The 15,497-nt window shown below is 36.4% G+C and overlaps 1 protein-coding gene across 1 annotated transcript in view; it reads right to left on the bottom strand.

The window, feature by feature from the left end:
• EPRS1 (glutamyl-prolyl-tRNA synthetase 1) overlaps positions 1-15,497 on the bottom strand; it is a 67,561-nt gene that overhangs the window by 13,067 nt on the left and 38,997 nt on the right. Inside the window, exons 18-25 of the mRNA XM_068541805.1 lie at positions 14,429-14,788; positions 7,321-7,554; positions 6,073-6,335; positions 4,096-4,147; positions 3,408-3,617; positions 2,950-3,022; positions 1,225-1,304; positions 894-995 (exon numbers count right to left, since the gene is read on the bottom strand). Coding sequence (XP_068397906.1) covers positions 894-995; positions 1,225-1,304; positions 2,950-3,022; positions 3,408-3,617; positions 4,096-4,147; positions 6,073-6,335; positions 7,321-7,554; positions 14,429-14,788 — 1,374 coding nt within the window. The remainder of the gene's footprint in view (positions 1-893; positions 996-1,224; positions 1,305-2,949; positions 3,023-3,407; positions 3,618-4,095; positions 4,148-6,072; positions 6,336-7,320; positions 7,555-14,428; positions 14,789-15,497) is intronic.

Below are 15,497 nucleotides of genomic sequence, written 5' to 3'. Positions count from 1 at the left end.
GTCCGGGAAGATCCCACGTGCCGCGGAGCAGCTAAGCCCGTGTGCCACAACTACTGAACCTGCGCTCTAGAGCCTGCAAGCCACAACTACTGAGCCCACACGTCGCAACTACTGAAGCCCACACGCCTAGATCCCGTGCTCTGCAACAAGAGAAGCCACTGCAATGAGAAGCCTGCGCACTGCAACGAAGAGTAGCCCCCGCTAGCCACAACTAGAGAAAGCCCGCGCAGCAACGACAAAGGCCCAAAGCAGCCAAAAATAAAATAAATAAAATAAATAAGTGTATTAAAAAAGAAAAGAAAAAAAAAAACTAATTGTGGTGGGAAAAGCACTTCAAACAATAAAAATCTTTTTTTTTGGAAAGGTCAAAGCAGCCAGTGTGAATTTATTAAAACATTCAACAAAGCAGTATGCAAATAAGTGGAATAATTTTTTTAAATATAAATAACTTTAGAATGTAAGAGAAAATAAATGCTTATGAAAGATACACAGTAACCAAGGTAAAAAATCTCCTGAAGGATAATTAATTTCACCCATGGGATTATAATTTCTTCTATACATTGAAGTCCAAAACTATTTTCATCTGAAAATTTAAAACGGCACATTTTCTAATAAAATTTCAGTAAGCAGTTTCTTAAGTCCACGTACATTTGAATTGACTTGTTTTTTCTTTTAACAGATACATAAATTTTAAGGAACAAAATAATTTATACCAGGAAATTATCTTTTAATGTCATTTTGAGATCAGACCAAATTTCAACTTACAGTTATTTACTGAATGATTACTATGTAAATAGATAGCACTGCATTACTTACAGCTGGAGGGGGGGGGGGGGAAGCACAGCCTGGACAAAGAATTAGAACATAATTAATATGGAAGACAACTGTTATACCTCTTCTGCTGCCTCTTCAAATGTAGCAAATGCACTGTGCCCTTCCTGCCAAAGGAATTCACGAGTACGTAGGAAAGGCTGAGGATGCTTGAACTCCCAACGCTGGAAGAGGCAAGAACACAATTTAATCTTTAGAGAGAGCTTTTCAATTTTTGGTTAACAACTTTATATGGTAAGTAATAAGAAATCATAATTGTAATCCAAAATACTTCAAAAATGCTTCCATACTCCCAATCCTTTGAATACAAAAACAAGAAAAAAATATGTGTGTGTGTGTTTTTAAATGAATAAGAAGAATAATGAAAGAATGTAAGAAGGGGTGTGCACCTACCACCACATTGCACCACTGATTGAGCCTGATGGGCAGGTCTCTGTGGGACTGCACCCATTTCGCGTATGCAGGATACATTACTGAAAAGACACGGGAAAATACAGGCAGAGTTAGTCACTAAAGGTTTTATTCCCCTTTGAAGGCTGGTTAGCGTTAAACAGGAAACATAATTAATAGGAATTAAAATGCTGTGCTTGTGCAGGTAAGTGAACGGTATTGTATTTCAGCAAACGAATTAGTCAAGGGAATGAGTCCGCCTATAACTGACCGTATTTTATTTTCTTCACAATGAGATTTACATTTAATTTGATAGCTTTTCGGCTGTTTTACTTCTAAAAACACTAAGTGAAGATCTTATAGTATATACTGTGTTCTATGTTAAGTTATTTCCTTTCATTATCCTGTTCAATCCTCACATTCAACCCATGAAATAGATATCATAATCTCAATATTGACAACGTGGAAGCTGAGCTTAGAGAAGTTAAACCACTTGCTGAATCCAGAATTAGAAGCAGAATTTAGGTTAAATCCATCTGATGCATCTACCCAGGGTCTGAAACCTCTTGCCATTAACTGCTAATTCAAGTGAAGGTGCCTTTCTTATCATAGCCTATTCAGGATTATCTATAATTAGTAAAACAAAATATAACTTTGCCAATCTGGTATGTGAAAAAAAGCTGGTGTCATAATTTTAATAATACATCATTATACTATTATACAAGAGTATCGCTAAAAGTATCAAATAAAAAGCAAACAATCCTTAACTCTAAAGACAGATAATCCCTTTGGAGACAGTGACAAGCCCAAAGACTCAAAATTTCCAAGAGGTACTCCCATTTATTATGTGCAATTTTAGGAAAATCATTTAACCCTTCAGAGATCTTTTTTTTAACCTGCAAAATGGAAATAACAATAGCTGTCCCTACCTTCCTAACTACACTACTGTTAGAATAATACAAGGTGTAAATGTAATACAAGGTGTAAATGAAATCACTTAGTAACCTATAAAAACCCTATATAAATGTAAATGTAATATTAAAATGACTAATTTGAAGAAAATAAGGCATTAAACATTAGTGTTTGCAATTTTATAATCAATTCCAAGAATAAAAACTATTCCAAGAATAAAACTTCTTGGAAAGCTCTGAAAAATTAGAGCATGAAATTAAAAATGATTTAAAAGTGCTTTAAAAAAATCTTTATCCTGGGCTTCCCTGGTGGCGCAGTGGTTGAGAGTCTGCCTGCCAATGCAGGTGACACGGGTTCGAGCCCTGGTCTGGGAGGATCCCACATGCCGCGGAGCAACTGGGCCCGGGAGCCGCAATTGCTGAGCCTGCGCGTCTGGAGCCTGTGCTCCACAACAAGAGAGGCCACGATAGTACGAGGCCCGCGCACCGCAATGAGGAGTGGCCCCCGCTTGCCACAATTGGAGAAAGCCCTCCCACAGAAACGAAGACCCAACACAGCCAAAAATAAATAAATAAATAAAATTAAAAAAAAAAAAAAAAATCTTTATCCTAATGATAAACAGCTCCACAATGAATACTGTACAGAGAATAAAATTCTACGCCACTTAAGTCTGCATTCATCTTCATCAACATTCATTAAACTTGGTATCATCAGTAAGGATTATAAATATCACAAAATAAAAGGTGAGACTCAACTCTAGAAGCTGTCTCTAATGTTCAATGAGCTTTTCTCCTGTGTTCCAAGGCCCATCCTCACCTGTTTCACTGGTAGGACGAACAGCAATTGGTTCTGCCAACTCTGTTTTGCCAGATCTTGTCACCCAAGCAACCTAGTAAGATGAAATCATTTTTCATACATTTTTTAAACAGCACTTCAGAGGAAGAGCAAAGATACAGTCAAATCTCTATTTCAAGTTTTGCTATATCAATTAAGGCAAGTTAAAATAACTGCTTCTGTTCACTGTGAGAAAAGGTAGATACTTACTGTCTTTATAATGTTTACTGAAAAGTAAAAGCCAGTTAATTAGTGAATGTAACAAAAAGAATCATGACTTGCCCTGATGAAAGAAATCTAATTTTTTTTAAATGGCTTTACATTTCTCTAAGATGGCTGCAGTAACTTGCCTTTTAAATTACTATTCAAGTATGAACTGAAAATATACTTCTGAGTTCATGACAGAAAACTGCAAAAATAAATAAAGCAGGCTAACTTACCTCAGGGGCAAAGTCAGCAATATGAGTCTTCTCTTTCTCTAATGCACCTTGAGACACAAACATGGGGAAATAGCAGTTTCCAACACCAAGTTTCTTGATCTCAGCATCAAAAAAGTCCTTGATGGATTCCCAAATGGAATATGCCCAGGGACGAAGGATATAGCAGCCACTTATATCATAGTATTCAATCATTTCTGACTTTGTGATGACCTTTTTAAAAGAAAAATACAGTCTATGAAGCCTAAATTGAACCAAAATTATAGTATAAGTGCCAAGAGTATGATAGCCAAGCTTCAAGTCTGGAGGCTTCCTCTGTTGGTGCATCCTCTTAATGGGCGTGTAAAATGGATCATTCTAGACTGAGAAACACCAGGGCTCTAAATTCTTAAGATGACTTGAATTCTAACCTTGCTTCTGCTGTTTTACTATTTTGTGACTTAGGACTAATCCCTTTACCTCACCAAAAAAACAAAACAAAACAAAAAAATCAAATAATGACTATCTCATAGGGCTACTTCTCAATTCAATACTTTCTGTGACATTGCTTTGAAATCTGACATGTTACATGACTATGCTATGTATTATTAAAGGCATTATGCATTATTACTTTGTGTCTGGATTTAGAATCTAAATATAAAGTAGTCTTTGAGAAATTTAAAACGTAAAAATCAACTGAACCCATACTCACTTGAGAATACCAATCTGCAAGATTTTCTTCTTTTTTTGCCTCAAGACCCAACCTGCAGATATAAAAAATAAAATACAAATCTCTTCATCCAGCAATTGCTTTGTGGTTGAATGGAAATAAACCTGTAAACCTCAAAATAGCTTGGTTTTTCTTCAGTCTGAGTTATTTCTATATTTATATCTCTTCTATATTCATTCCCATGATGTTCTTAACCTAGAAAACAGTTCAATCATCTCTTAAAAGATCGTGTGATGCTATCCACCAAAACCTAGGAAAGCTAATAAGCGTAACAAAAGCTATGATTTTAATGCAGACATTCCTTTTACAAAGTTCTTTATAAGGAAATGTATTTGTAGCAAAGACAGAGCCTATTCACATAGTGTTCTCACTAAAAAAGAAAAAGAATCTTTTGCCAGTTTCAATCCAGATAAAAATATAGTTAGTAAGATCAGTGTCTCATTGAAAGTAATATGTAAAAAGTAGTAAAGACAATGGCTATATGTATACATGTGTCAATATATAAGTGTGTATATATATATATATATATATATATATCTCCTTACATGTAAGTTTTTTTTCTATAAGTTTTTCCTTTAACCACAGTAAATAAAAGTTGCAGAGACAGATGCTTCCAAAATAAATTAGATCTGCAATAAAAAACTATTCTAGAGATATGGGAACACATGTATATGTATAACTGATTCACTTTGCTATAAAGCAGAAACTAACACATCATTGTAAAGCAAGTATACTCCAATAAAGATGTTAAAAAAAAAAATGTTTGAAGTCATTAATGATGGTGATTGTGCAATAAACTCTAAGAAATCAAAGAAAACTATTCTAGACAATAATCTTTTTATTGAAACACCAACCGTTATTCAGGAAATTGTGGTCTTATGATCCACATAGAAAAATCTACCCATTAGTTATGTTTTATAAAAGGTACATCTTTTTAGAGTTTACAAACAAGGCTTTATTGGCTTAAAATCTTAATGTATTTATGTTTGAATTCTCCGTTGTTTCACTTTGATACATCTCAACAAAATGCCTACATGAAATCTGGCCCTTTCACAAGCAGTCAGAAGGTAAAAAATGAGAAGTTCTATTCTCACTTCTACTATTCTATAATGCTGATCACCCAGTCAATGGGCAAGAAAATAACTCTTGTATTCTCTTGTCTTAGGAGACACTGTGTGTATACTGTGAGTGATGAGAGGCAGAATTTGAAATTCAGCTAAACAAATCTAACACCAAAGTACCTCTAAACAGTAGTTGCTAACAACAGCCTAACTTAGGTTCAGCTTAGAGTGAACATCACAAAGTTCACTCTAATTTTGGGATGTGGATAATGGGGGAATCATATTGTTCATATGGATTAGAAGATATTGAAACACCATCTGTTCCACAGTGCTGTCTTTAAACCAGCTTTGTTTTATATTTAACCAATTTAAAAACCTATTGAGAACAAAGTTCTCGTTTAGTCCCCACAAAAGATTTTCATTTGAAAAATCTGCTGAAGTGCAAAACAATGCGTACAGTTAGGCTAACAATTGTGTTACAAGGGAGGAAGAAGAGGGGGAAAAAAAATATATATATATACACACACATATATATTTGTTTTTACTTGTGTAAGCAAATGAAAATCTCTCAGTGGATACGGAAGAAACTAGTAACAGTGGTTACCAATTCATTATGGTGGTAGGAGGAACTGGGAAGATGGGAAAGAAGCATAGGAGTGAGACTGCACTTAACTTTTTATATTCTAAGATTCTTGAACCAAGCAAACGAATGTGTTACCTATTTAAATAAATAAACAGAAAATGAACAAAAGCTATCTGCTGACATTATACCTTTAGCATTCTCCAATTTAATGTGATAGTCAAACTAACCAAAATTTGTTTTTTTAAAAAAATAATTAAAAGTTGACTTCATCCAAAACTTTGCTTCACTTCAAATGAAGTTTCCACGTTTTATTACCTGGTCTGCTTCTTAGGCCCTTGTCCTTCCCCTGGTCCACTTGATGACAGCCCACTTCCTTGGTTTTTAGAAGAGTCTTTCTTTTGGCCATCGTTTTGTTTCTGAGTTTTATTCTGCTTTTCAGATTTATTTTCTTTTTCTTTCTTTTTCTTATCTTTTTCCTCAGCCCCATTGGCAGAGACAGGCTTATAATCTACTCCCGTCAGAGACTTGTACTGTGCCTTCAGCTGAAGGAGTTCTTGTACAGCTGTATCTACTTGATCCTTTAATAAAAGAGGAAAAAGAGAAGAGGGCATTTAATTCAAATCACTGTCTCAGCACCAATGTCCAACGCTTTATAAGCAGATTTGAAAACACAAAGGCAGAGGGTATGGGGTACAGGGTGGAGAATGTCAAATACACACTACTGAAAATGAATAAAAGAGCATGAGAAACAGAAACAGAACTGGAAAATACTGACTAAAAAACTGTACTATAACTGCGCTGTTCAAAGAATAGCCACTGGCCACATGTGGCCGATTAAATTTAAATTAAAGTAAATAAAACTTAAAATTCAGTTCCTCAGTCACATTTCAAGGGCTCAACAGCCCTTGCGGCTAGTAACTACTGTACTGGACAGAACTGTTAGAACATTTCCATCATCTCAGAAAGTTCTATTAGAAAGCACTAGGACATAATATGTATTCTACGGTAATTTAAGTTGAGTCATTAAATTACGTAAGTTGAACATTTCGCAGTTATAAAAACTGACAGTAATCAAGTTTCTATATTACTGGTTAAACTTCAAAACCTATAACGACTTATTGTTTTTCACTCATCTGAATCGGTACCAACAAATCCTCCTCCTATAAAGATAATACAACTAGCGCACACTATACTAGAGCTCAAGATAAAACTTGCCGTTTGAGATTGACAGAGCTTTAGGAGAATGAGTCAAACAAAGAGTACGCATCGAGGGCCTACAGTATGCCAGGCACTGATATGGTCTAGGTCCCTGTTCTCAAGGATCTTACAGACAAGAGAGAAACAGACAACTCAACAATTAAACTAGCTGCTAAACGATTTAAGTGTTATGTCAGAGAAAGGCAGTGTCATACGAACGCTTCTCTAAAAGGCAAGATGAAAGAGTTGAGAACCGACATCATGAGTAGAAGTTAGCCAGATCTGATGGGACACAAAGGGTTCCAGGCAAAGAAAACAGCCTGTAGTGTAAGAAACAAAAACACACAAACATAACACCGCACTAACCTTAGAAGCTTTTTCAGCTTTAAGTTTTCGAACTACTTCTCCTTGAGTAGCTACTTTGTCAAAAAGTGATTTGGCTTCTGGTGTTTCTGGACCACGAGGCTCAGAGCTTCTGGCTGGACTTGAATCTGAACTTTGTGATGATGGGGGCTGACCAGGAATGTACTCCTTCCCAGTTTTTTCTTTATACTGAGCTTTCAGGGACAGTAAGCATTCTACAGCTTCATTTACTTTAGCCTGAGATAAAAGAGGAAAAAAAGATAAGTATTTAAAGCTTTCTGAAATTTCTGAAAATTTCAATCATTATTAAAAATCATTAACTACCACCAAAATATCCCTGTAAATAATCATCATGGAGAAACCCAAGCACAAAAGAGCTAAATCATCAGCCTAAAATAGCAGATGAAAGCTAAAGAAAAGTTCAAAATATAAATATCATAAATCTATATACAAATCATAAAAGTAAACGCAAATGCACATACACATATAATACTGTGACTTTACACTTTACATATGTAAACAGACAAATTATAGAACATCCCAGCAAACTGTCAGTTTCCAAGCCCTGGGACTGTAAACAGTGGAGCCAGAATTTACAAAATCAGCATTTGCCTGTATGAATCCTTATTTTCTTCAGCTTATTAAAAAGACACTAAATACAGCACTGGAAAAAACCCCCACAGTATGGACTCAACTAAAGAATAGCTACATCACTCTTAAAAATTTACAGTGAAATGAGAAGGTATGTTGAGGTTTTAATTAGACATTCACCTATATATATCAGCCTCTGATACTTCAACAGAATTATGATGAAAAAGAATGAAACAGCCCAACTGAGACACTTGTGACTTCAGCAGAGAAGGACAGGCAAAGGGCCCACGCTGGACACCTTACCTGAATGGTGATACCATCTAACCACAAACTACACTATATACTATATACTATACCACTGGAAAGTCAAGGCATCAATCAAAACAGAGAAAAAGTGCCTCCCAATTACCTTATCCAAGTTTTATGGCTATGTTCTAACAGTGCTCCCAATAGCTAAGAGGAACCCAACACAAGCAGAAAGAATACTAAAATGGGGGTCAAAGGAACACAGGAAGAACCGGTATACCTTCAAAGAATTTGCATGTACAAAATAGCAACTGACATTTCCTTGTCCGATACTTTATGATACAGTTTTGCTGCCTGTTAGAGTCTGCCACACTAGGCATCACAGAGGAAGTAAAGGTAAGAGGAGAAATTGCAAAGAGAAATGAGTAGGTTGTCTGATTTGTACTCCTGACCTGTCTCTTGTTTATATTCTGTCTTTAGAACTGAACGTTTCCACAACAAAATCCTAAGAAAAAGAACATAGTTAATCAGACACGTAAGAATCAAGAAACTTCCATCAGCTAAAAGAAAGAAAATGGCATAAAATAGTTAAGGGACTTTCCTGTGACCATTTCTACAAAAAGAGGCCTATTTGAAAGAAGTTCCATTTTATACTATAAGCAGGTATTGACTAGAGTTTGAAGTCAGATGGCACACATTTCACAAAGGAAAAACCCTTGTGTGGCAAGATTACAATTTGAAATATTATAAAGGAGAAAATTAATATGGACAAACCACTTGATTACTGAATGAAATATACTAAAAGTGGGGTAAAATTATGTATGTCTATATCCTCTCCAACTAAATTATTATTAGTTAACTAAACTATTCAGGTTATTTTTCGAAACAGTGAAATCATACTACTTGCTATGCAGTCTTATCTGATGATTTAGAAGGTACCTAAAGATTTTTGAAAGAATTAGAATTATCAATATAAAACATAATTACTATCATTTTATGGCCTATTTACTCTGTGCCAGATACTATGCTAAGTGCTTTACATGGACCATCTTATTTAATTCTCAAAACAACCCTTATCCATTTTATAGAAGAAAGCAGAAAAGCTTAGAAAGATTAAGTACCTTACCCAAAGTTATACAGTAAGTGGTAGAGCGAGAATTTTAATCTACGGTTTATTCTAGAGTCTTTCATCTTGAACACAATAGTATGTATCGCATTACAGAAGGTATGAGACAATGATCTAAATTTCAACGTTCACTTTAATCCTACTAACTAACATGCCATGAAGACTGCTTTTTCAAAAGAGGTCTTTGATTCTTACTTGAATACGTCTCACAGAATGAGAAAAAAATAATTTCTTTTAATATTCTAGTTTTCTGGATTAAAAGACATTTACAAAGAGAAATTGGATAGTACTACTCAGTAGTACAAGATCACACAACAGCAGAATGTTAAAAAGCACTTGTTAATAGATCTTAAGTCTTTAATGGACAAAGACTGTTTTAAACTTACCTAACATGTGCCAACACAGACAAGAAAAAAGTTTTCAATAAATAATTGTTGATGCGGATGAATGAGAATGGGAACAGCCTACAAAAAGACTTCAGTAAAGGTTTAAGATGGGAATTTGAGGAAGTAAAAATGACGTTGAAAGAATGATTTAAAACATGACTGAAAATGTAGAAAATGGACGAGAACACACCTGGGTGGAAATGCATGAAAAGTACACAAACTGTTTTTGCGGCAGCCACTAGATGGAAACATTTCCCCACAGGGAAAGGAGGCAACTTTAATAAAAAGAAAAACCTAGAACTTAACCAATTCAGAACAGTAAGAACAGAACCTTTCAAAATGGCCTCAGCACCTCAACGATCAGTGAAAAAAGCTTTAAAAAATATTTTTCAAACTTTATTTTTTTCCAACTCTATTCACAGTCACCCACCTTTGCTCCTTACTAACACAGCTGAGGGAATTACACCTCCACACATTAATGACGACTCCCCAAAGCAAAGATTCTCACTTCGCTGGGGGGTCGGGGGCAGGAGTTGGTGGTGAATGGTAATCAGAAGAGGGAGTCTTTCAAATGAGGAAGGGGGAGTGAGAAGCTTGTATCATATTAAAAAGTCTGCTTGGAGATTTAGCAAACTTAAAGTTTGAAGGTTTTCAAAGAAAGGCATTTTCTTCTCTGAATCAATGGATTAGAAATCTATGTTTAGCTTAAGCCTGTAAGAAACAGCCCATTTACTGAACCTGGATCCCAGGAACCAATACAGCACAGGAAAGGGCCCAGACTCCTCAGTCAACCTGGATTAGAACACCTGTTTTGCTGTTTCTCACCTGGTTCACTTACCTACATCACAACGTATCTGTTACTTTTCTGACACAAATAAATCAATACAAACTCCTCTGATTTTCCTAGAAGATCCTTATGAAATGTCTTGTTTCACAAGATGGTTGGATTTATACTTGCTTAGAGCAAAAGTAAGTTTGCATTAAGTACCACATACAAATATAGCAGAAACCCACTAACACAAATTCCAAACAAGAAGCTCAAAACCATCAAGGGAAAGACGGGTTTGTTTCTTCTCATTTTCTCCGCCTACGACATTTATTTTTTGGCCTGAGAATTCTTAAGGCTATTTGGGGTGGGTGTGAGGGGTAGGGGTTTTCTAGAACAGTCTGTTTAATGGACAAAGGGATATAACAATGTGTCTCCTTTCTTGATAAACTGTGATTTGGGTTTTAAAACCAAAAACATTGGTGTAAAATACAAAAGAGCAAAGGTTGGAGAAACATTTAAGATGAATTGCTGGGGGCATGAAATGCAAGGTGCTGTGAATTAAAATGCTGCCAGCGCAGAAGTAAAAGGTGACCAGCACCCCCTCGACACAGACGAGGTCTGACAAGACCAAACAACTGTGGATTATGATTTTGATTCAACGTAGTCATCATCTGATCTTACTGCCATTCATTACTTCAACTTTTAAAATCCTTAACTATAAAGGTTCTGAAAAGTCTTTCCTCTAAAGGAAAGACTTTTCAATAATAAAGGGCCCGGGCCAGACAGTAAATATATCAGGCTTTGCAAGTCTGTTGCAACTCCTCAGCTCTGGAATTACAGCGCTAAAACGGCCGTGGACAATATGTAAACTAGTAAGTGTGGTCGTGTTCCGGGAACATTTCACTTACAGAGCACAGGTGCAGGCCACAGTTTGCCAAGCCCCGTCCTGGAGTCTGAAGTGTCATAGTATTCCATAAAACCTTTGACTTACCATTTTCTGACTCCCATTTCAAGAAATACTATAAATTCATGTTCAAAACACTTCACTCAAATTTCAAATCAGAAGAATCTGTTCAAAACCAAAACTTTATTTTTTGGAACTGCAACTTTAAAACTTTCGAAGTTAATACTTAAAATCTGAAAAGTGGCCTTAACTATTAGAGTAACTCAGCAGTAAGAGTTATTAAATATTTGGTGTGTTCTTGGATTTCCACCTCACACTCTGCTTGATCCAGCACTGCAACGCAACTATCTACTGGGCAGGAGGAAAAGGAAAGGGGAGCAGAGGGTGAACTTGAAGGTTTTTATTCTTTGCCCACATTATGCTCATATTCTGCCTTCATGCTTAAAAGTTCGTGCACGGAATCACCGATCTGATCCTGAAAAAGAAAAGGGGTGGGCGGGAACGAATAGAGGAAGAAAAGTCTCATTGAAACCTGTAACTATAAAACCTCAGCCAACCACTTTCCTTACTTTAGTGGTAGTAACATGACGTAGGAAATGGAATGACAAAGTGGCTTAGACAAATTATTAATGTAAAACAAGCACAGACTTTCTTAATAAATAATGACAAACTAGTAAAACCATGACTCTCTGGTGCTTAGAACGTCTCTAACTGGAAATGACTTGGGAATGAGTCAAAATTGGAATCCACGCTCTGCAAACTTCAGGAAGTTACTTTTACATTCCTATTCACTTCAGAAAGTAGTTTCTCATTGGCTACTAAAACCAACAAATAAAAAAAGGAGTATTATTTGAATATTATTGTATGTGGTGTTGTGAGGATTAAATGCAAAAATAGCCATGTATAGTGAACAGTGCCAGATATAGTCTACATAACACTTCCATTCATAGTAACTGCGTCGGTTCTCAGGAAAAAAGAGCAGTTTACTACTGTTAGCATTTAGAGAAAAAAAAAAATATATATATAAGTAATATTTTGAAACACAGATATGGTACATTGTAGGCTTTCAATAAATGTGGGTTAAACTACACTGGAGTCAGATTCATTTCAGTATCACACTTATCATTATCAAAAAGCACCTAGTGAAAGTACCTGCCCAATTTCCAAAGAAATTTAGAGTTTTTTACCCACAGGCTGACTTTCGTAACTTCAACAGTGCTATTTTATGGATGGGATCCATTAACCCAGCAGGATGGGAAACTGAGTTGGCTGTTGCTGTGAGTATAATGGTTGCCGTTGTTACTGCCCCACACGTAAGCAGCTGACCAAGAATCAGCACAGAATATCACATACTCTACTCAGAATGAAGGAATGTAAAGAGCAAAGCCCTGCCCCTCAAATTACATCTAGAAATGGGTCCATAGTGAGTGTATGACATATACAGAGAGTACAAATGCTCCTAACCTCACCACAGGATAGGAAACATCAAGGGTTTATATGCCCAACCCATACACCTACCAGCCTTCATTCCTTGAAGCAAAGCTGTTTTAGAGCATCACAGCTATGCAGGACTTCAACAGGCTCGTTGAAGAGAAAGGAGAAAAGATTTCTCACACTTCACAATGAAGAGACAAAACTAATAACTCCTGGAGCAAAACCCAAGATCTCCCCAAAGCGTTTGCTCTCCTCAGCAGAGGTCAAATGTCCACGAATGAAAGTATCTTAGGGGACAGGGTTTCTAGTCAGATGCAGAAAGACTTGCTAATGAGGTGAGGAATTTACAACCTCAAGTTACTCAATCATTCTCCCACCAAAGCCCAGGATATTGACCAGACGACAGATCCCTGGGAACACTTTAGAACAGATCTCCTCCAGTCACGTAAGTCAAGCCCAGTGGTTCGTCACATCTCTCTGTGTTCATGCCACAGCCCAGATTCTACAGTTTTTGGTAGCTTACTTATCCAGTTACAGCACTACCAATTTGATCATGTTTTAGAACTACGCTACTATTTGAGTAGAACTACGTGACGTGATTATTAAACTTGATTCTTCTCTATCCCAGATGCCATTCCTCTTGCCTCTTATTTACAGCAAGCAATCCTGTACCACACTCAGTGCTACCACCCACTTGGCTAAATGTTTTTCCTAAAGATATCATTAAAACGAGAATGAAATTTATACTTCAGTCAAAAGGTGGTATCACCTGAGGGCTCCCCTACGAAAAATCTGAAATAGTCACTGGTCAGAAACCTCTTGCCAACTCATTATTCCCTGAACATACCTCGAACTTTTGCTGGTGCATCTTCTACACCCAGTCCCAGGCCAGCGGCATCAGCACCGCCTGAACAACTTTTTACAAATGCATACTCTCTGCATGCTCTGGACTTACTGAAGCAGACACTCAAGAGGTAGGGTCCAGCAGTCTGTGTTTTAGCCGGCTCTCTGGTAATTCTGATGCACAATAAAGCTTGAGAACCACAGCTCTACACTAAGAGTACCTCCTCTGAAAGTCATTCACCTTAAAGGGCTTCTTCTACTTCAGGACTACTTTAAATATCCTTTAGAACTGTTTCCCCCTTGCCTGCCACTTGCAGACACAGACACTTCTTTTTTTTTTTTTTTTTTTTCAAATCAGAATATTGATTTTATTTTCAAATGAAATATGCCCCTCCCCAAACCTTTTATTTCAAAGGTGTGTACGTTAAATCTTCTTGAAAATTTCTGCCCAGGAGTGTTCCCAGGATGGCATCATTGTGGCGAATGTCAGGATCTGGGATAAGAACTTGCGTGCTCCCAGCATCTCTATTTCAGACACAGACACTTCTGAGAGCCATTTATACATATCATACAGGATTACAGTCTGTGCATGGCTCTTCCTCAGCCCCACGCCCCCACTAGATGGTAAGCTGTCTCACACTAATATTTCCAGAGCTTGGCAGATAGCACGTATCAATAAATGTTGACTGTTACGTCAAAATACTCAATCGGACAGTCTATAGACAACATGTCTCATAAGATGAGACTAGCCTAGGTCGTTTGACTTCATAAGCTTACTTACAATGTGTCTAAACTCGTTCCAGGATACTGACCTTAGGGGCTTTTTCAGCTTTCAGTTTACGAACCACCTCCCCTTGTGCAGCAACTTCATCATACAGAGATTTACTTTCCAGAATATCTGATGATGATTTAGAAGAAACATTCTGTATTATTGCAGCAGGAGGATTTCCAAGTTTATATTCCTGGCCAGTTTTCTCCTTATATTCAGCCTTCAAAGACAAAAGCTGTTTTACAGCTGCATCTATATCTTCCTTTGCTGCTTTCTTGGCTTTTAATTCACGAACCACATCCCCTTGAACAGCCACTCTGTTGTAAAGGACCAAGGAATCCTCAGACGTAGTGCAAGTATTATTCAAAGAAGGAGCTGACCTTGTCTTAAGAGGAGTAGCTGCCTACAGAGGCAGAAAACCAAAAGTAAAATTAATTCATGTTAAAAATCTCTCCACAAAATTATATCAAACTGTTTTCTAATGTTTTAAGTTAAAAACAAAATTTAAAAATTTTACTCCTTAAAAAGTTTAAATGAATAATCTCATTCCTAAAAATTTATCCTAATGAGAAATAACAGAAGTAAACAAAGGTAGAGGCACACAGATATTCACTGGAGCATTTTTATTACAGCAAAAAACTGAACCTAAATCATTACCATTAGAGGACTATTTAAAGAAATTATGACACACCCACCAGATCTGCTCTACCACACACTAGCTGTGCAACCTTGAATTAGTTACTTAAGCCAGTTCTGCTTTTTAACCATAAGAGAGGGATAATAATTGTATTGAACCCATCAGGTTGATGGGAAATAAAAGGTAATAAATCTATGTAAAGCTCTTAGTTACAAAGGCTGAGAAAAAGTAAATATCAATAAGTTAGGTATTATTACTAATTTTTTAAAAGATGAGATATATCTAGATTGTTGACAAGGCAAGAGCTCCATGAAATACTGTGAAACAATTTTATAGTAATGCTGTGAAACAATTCCATTTGTGTAAAATTATATATTTATAGGCATATGGTTGTATATAAGCATGTGCAACAAATCCAGAGATATGTTCCCTAAACTGATTTCTGGATAGTGAATAACTATACTGTATTTATTCT

The sequence above is a fragment of the Eschrichtius robustus genome, chromosome 3 (assembly GCF_028021215.1).
Source record: "Eschrichtius robustus isolate mEscRob2 chromosome 3, mEscRob2.pri, whole genome shotgun sequence".
In the NCBI taxonomy this organism is placed as follows: domain Eukaryota; kingdom Metazoa; phylum Chordata; class Mammalia; order Artiodactyla; family Eschrichtiidae; genus Eschrichtius; species Eschrichtius robustus.
The sequence above is the reverse complement of the archived record's forward strand: the minus strand, read 5'-3'. Positions and strand labels throughout refer to the sequence as shown.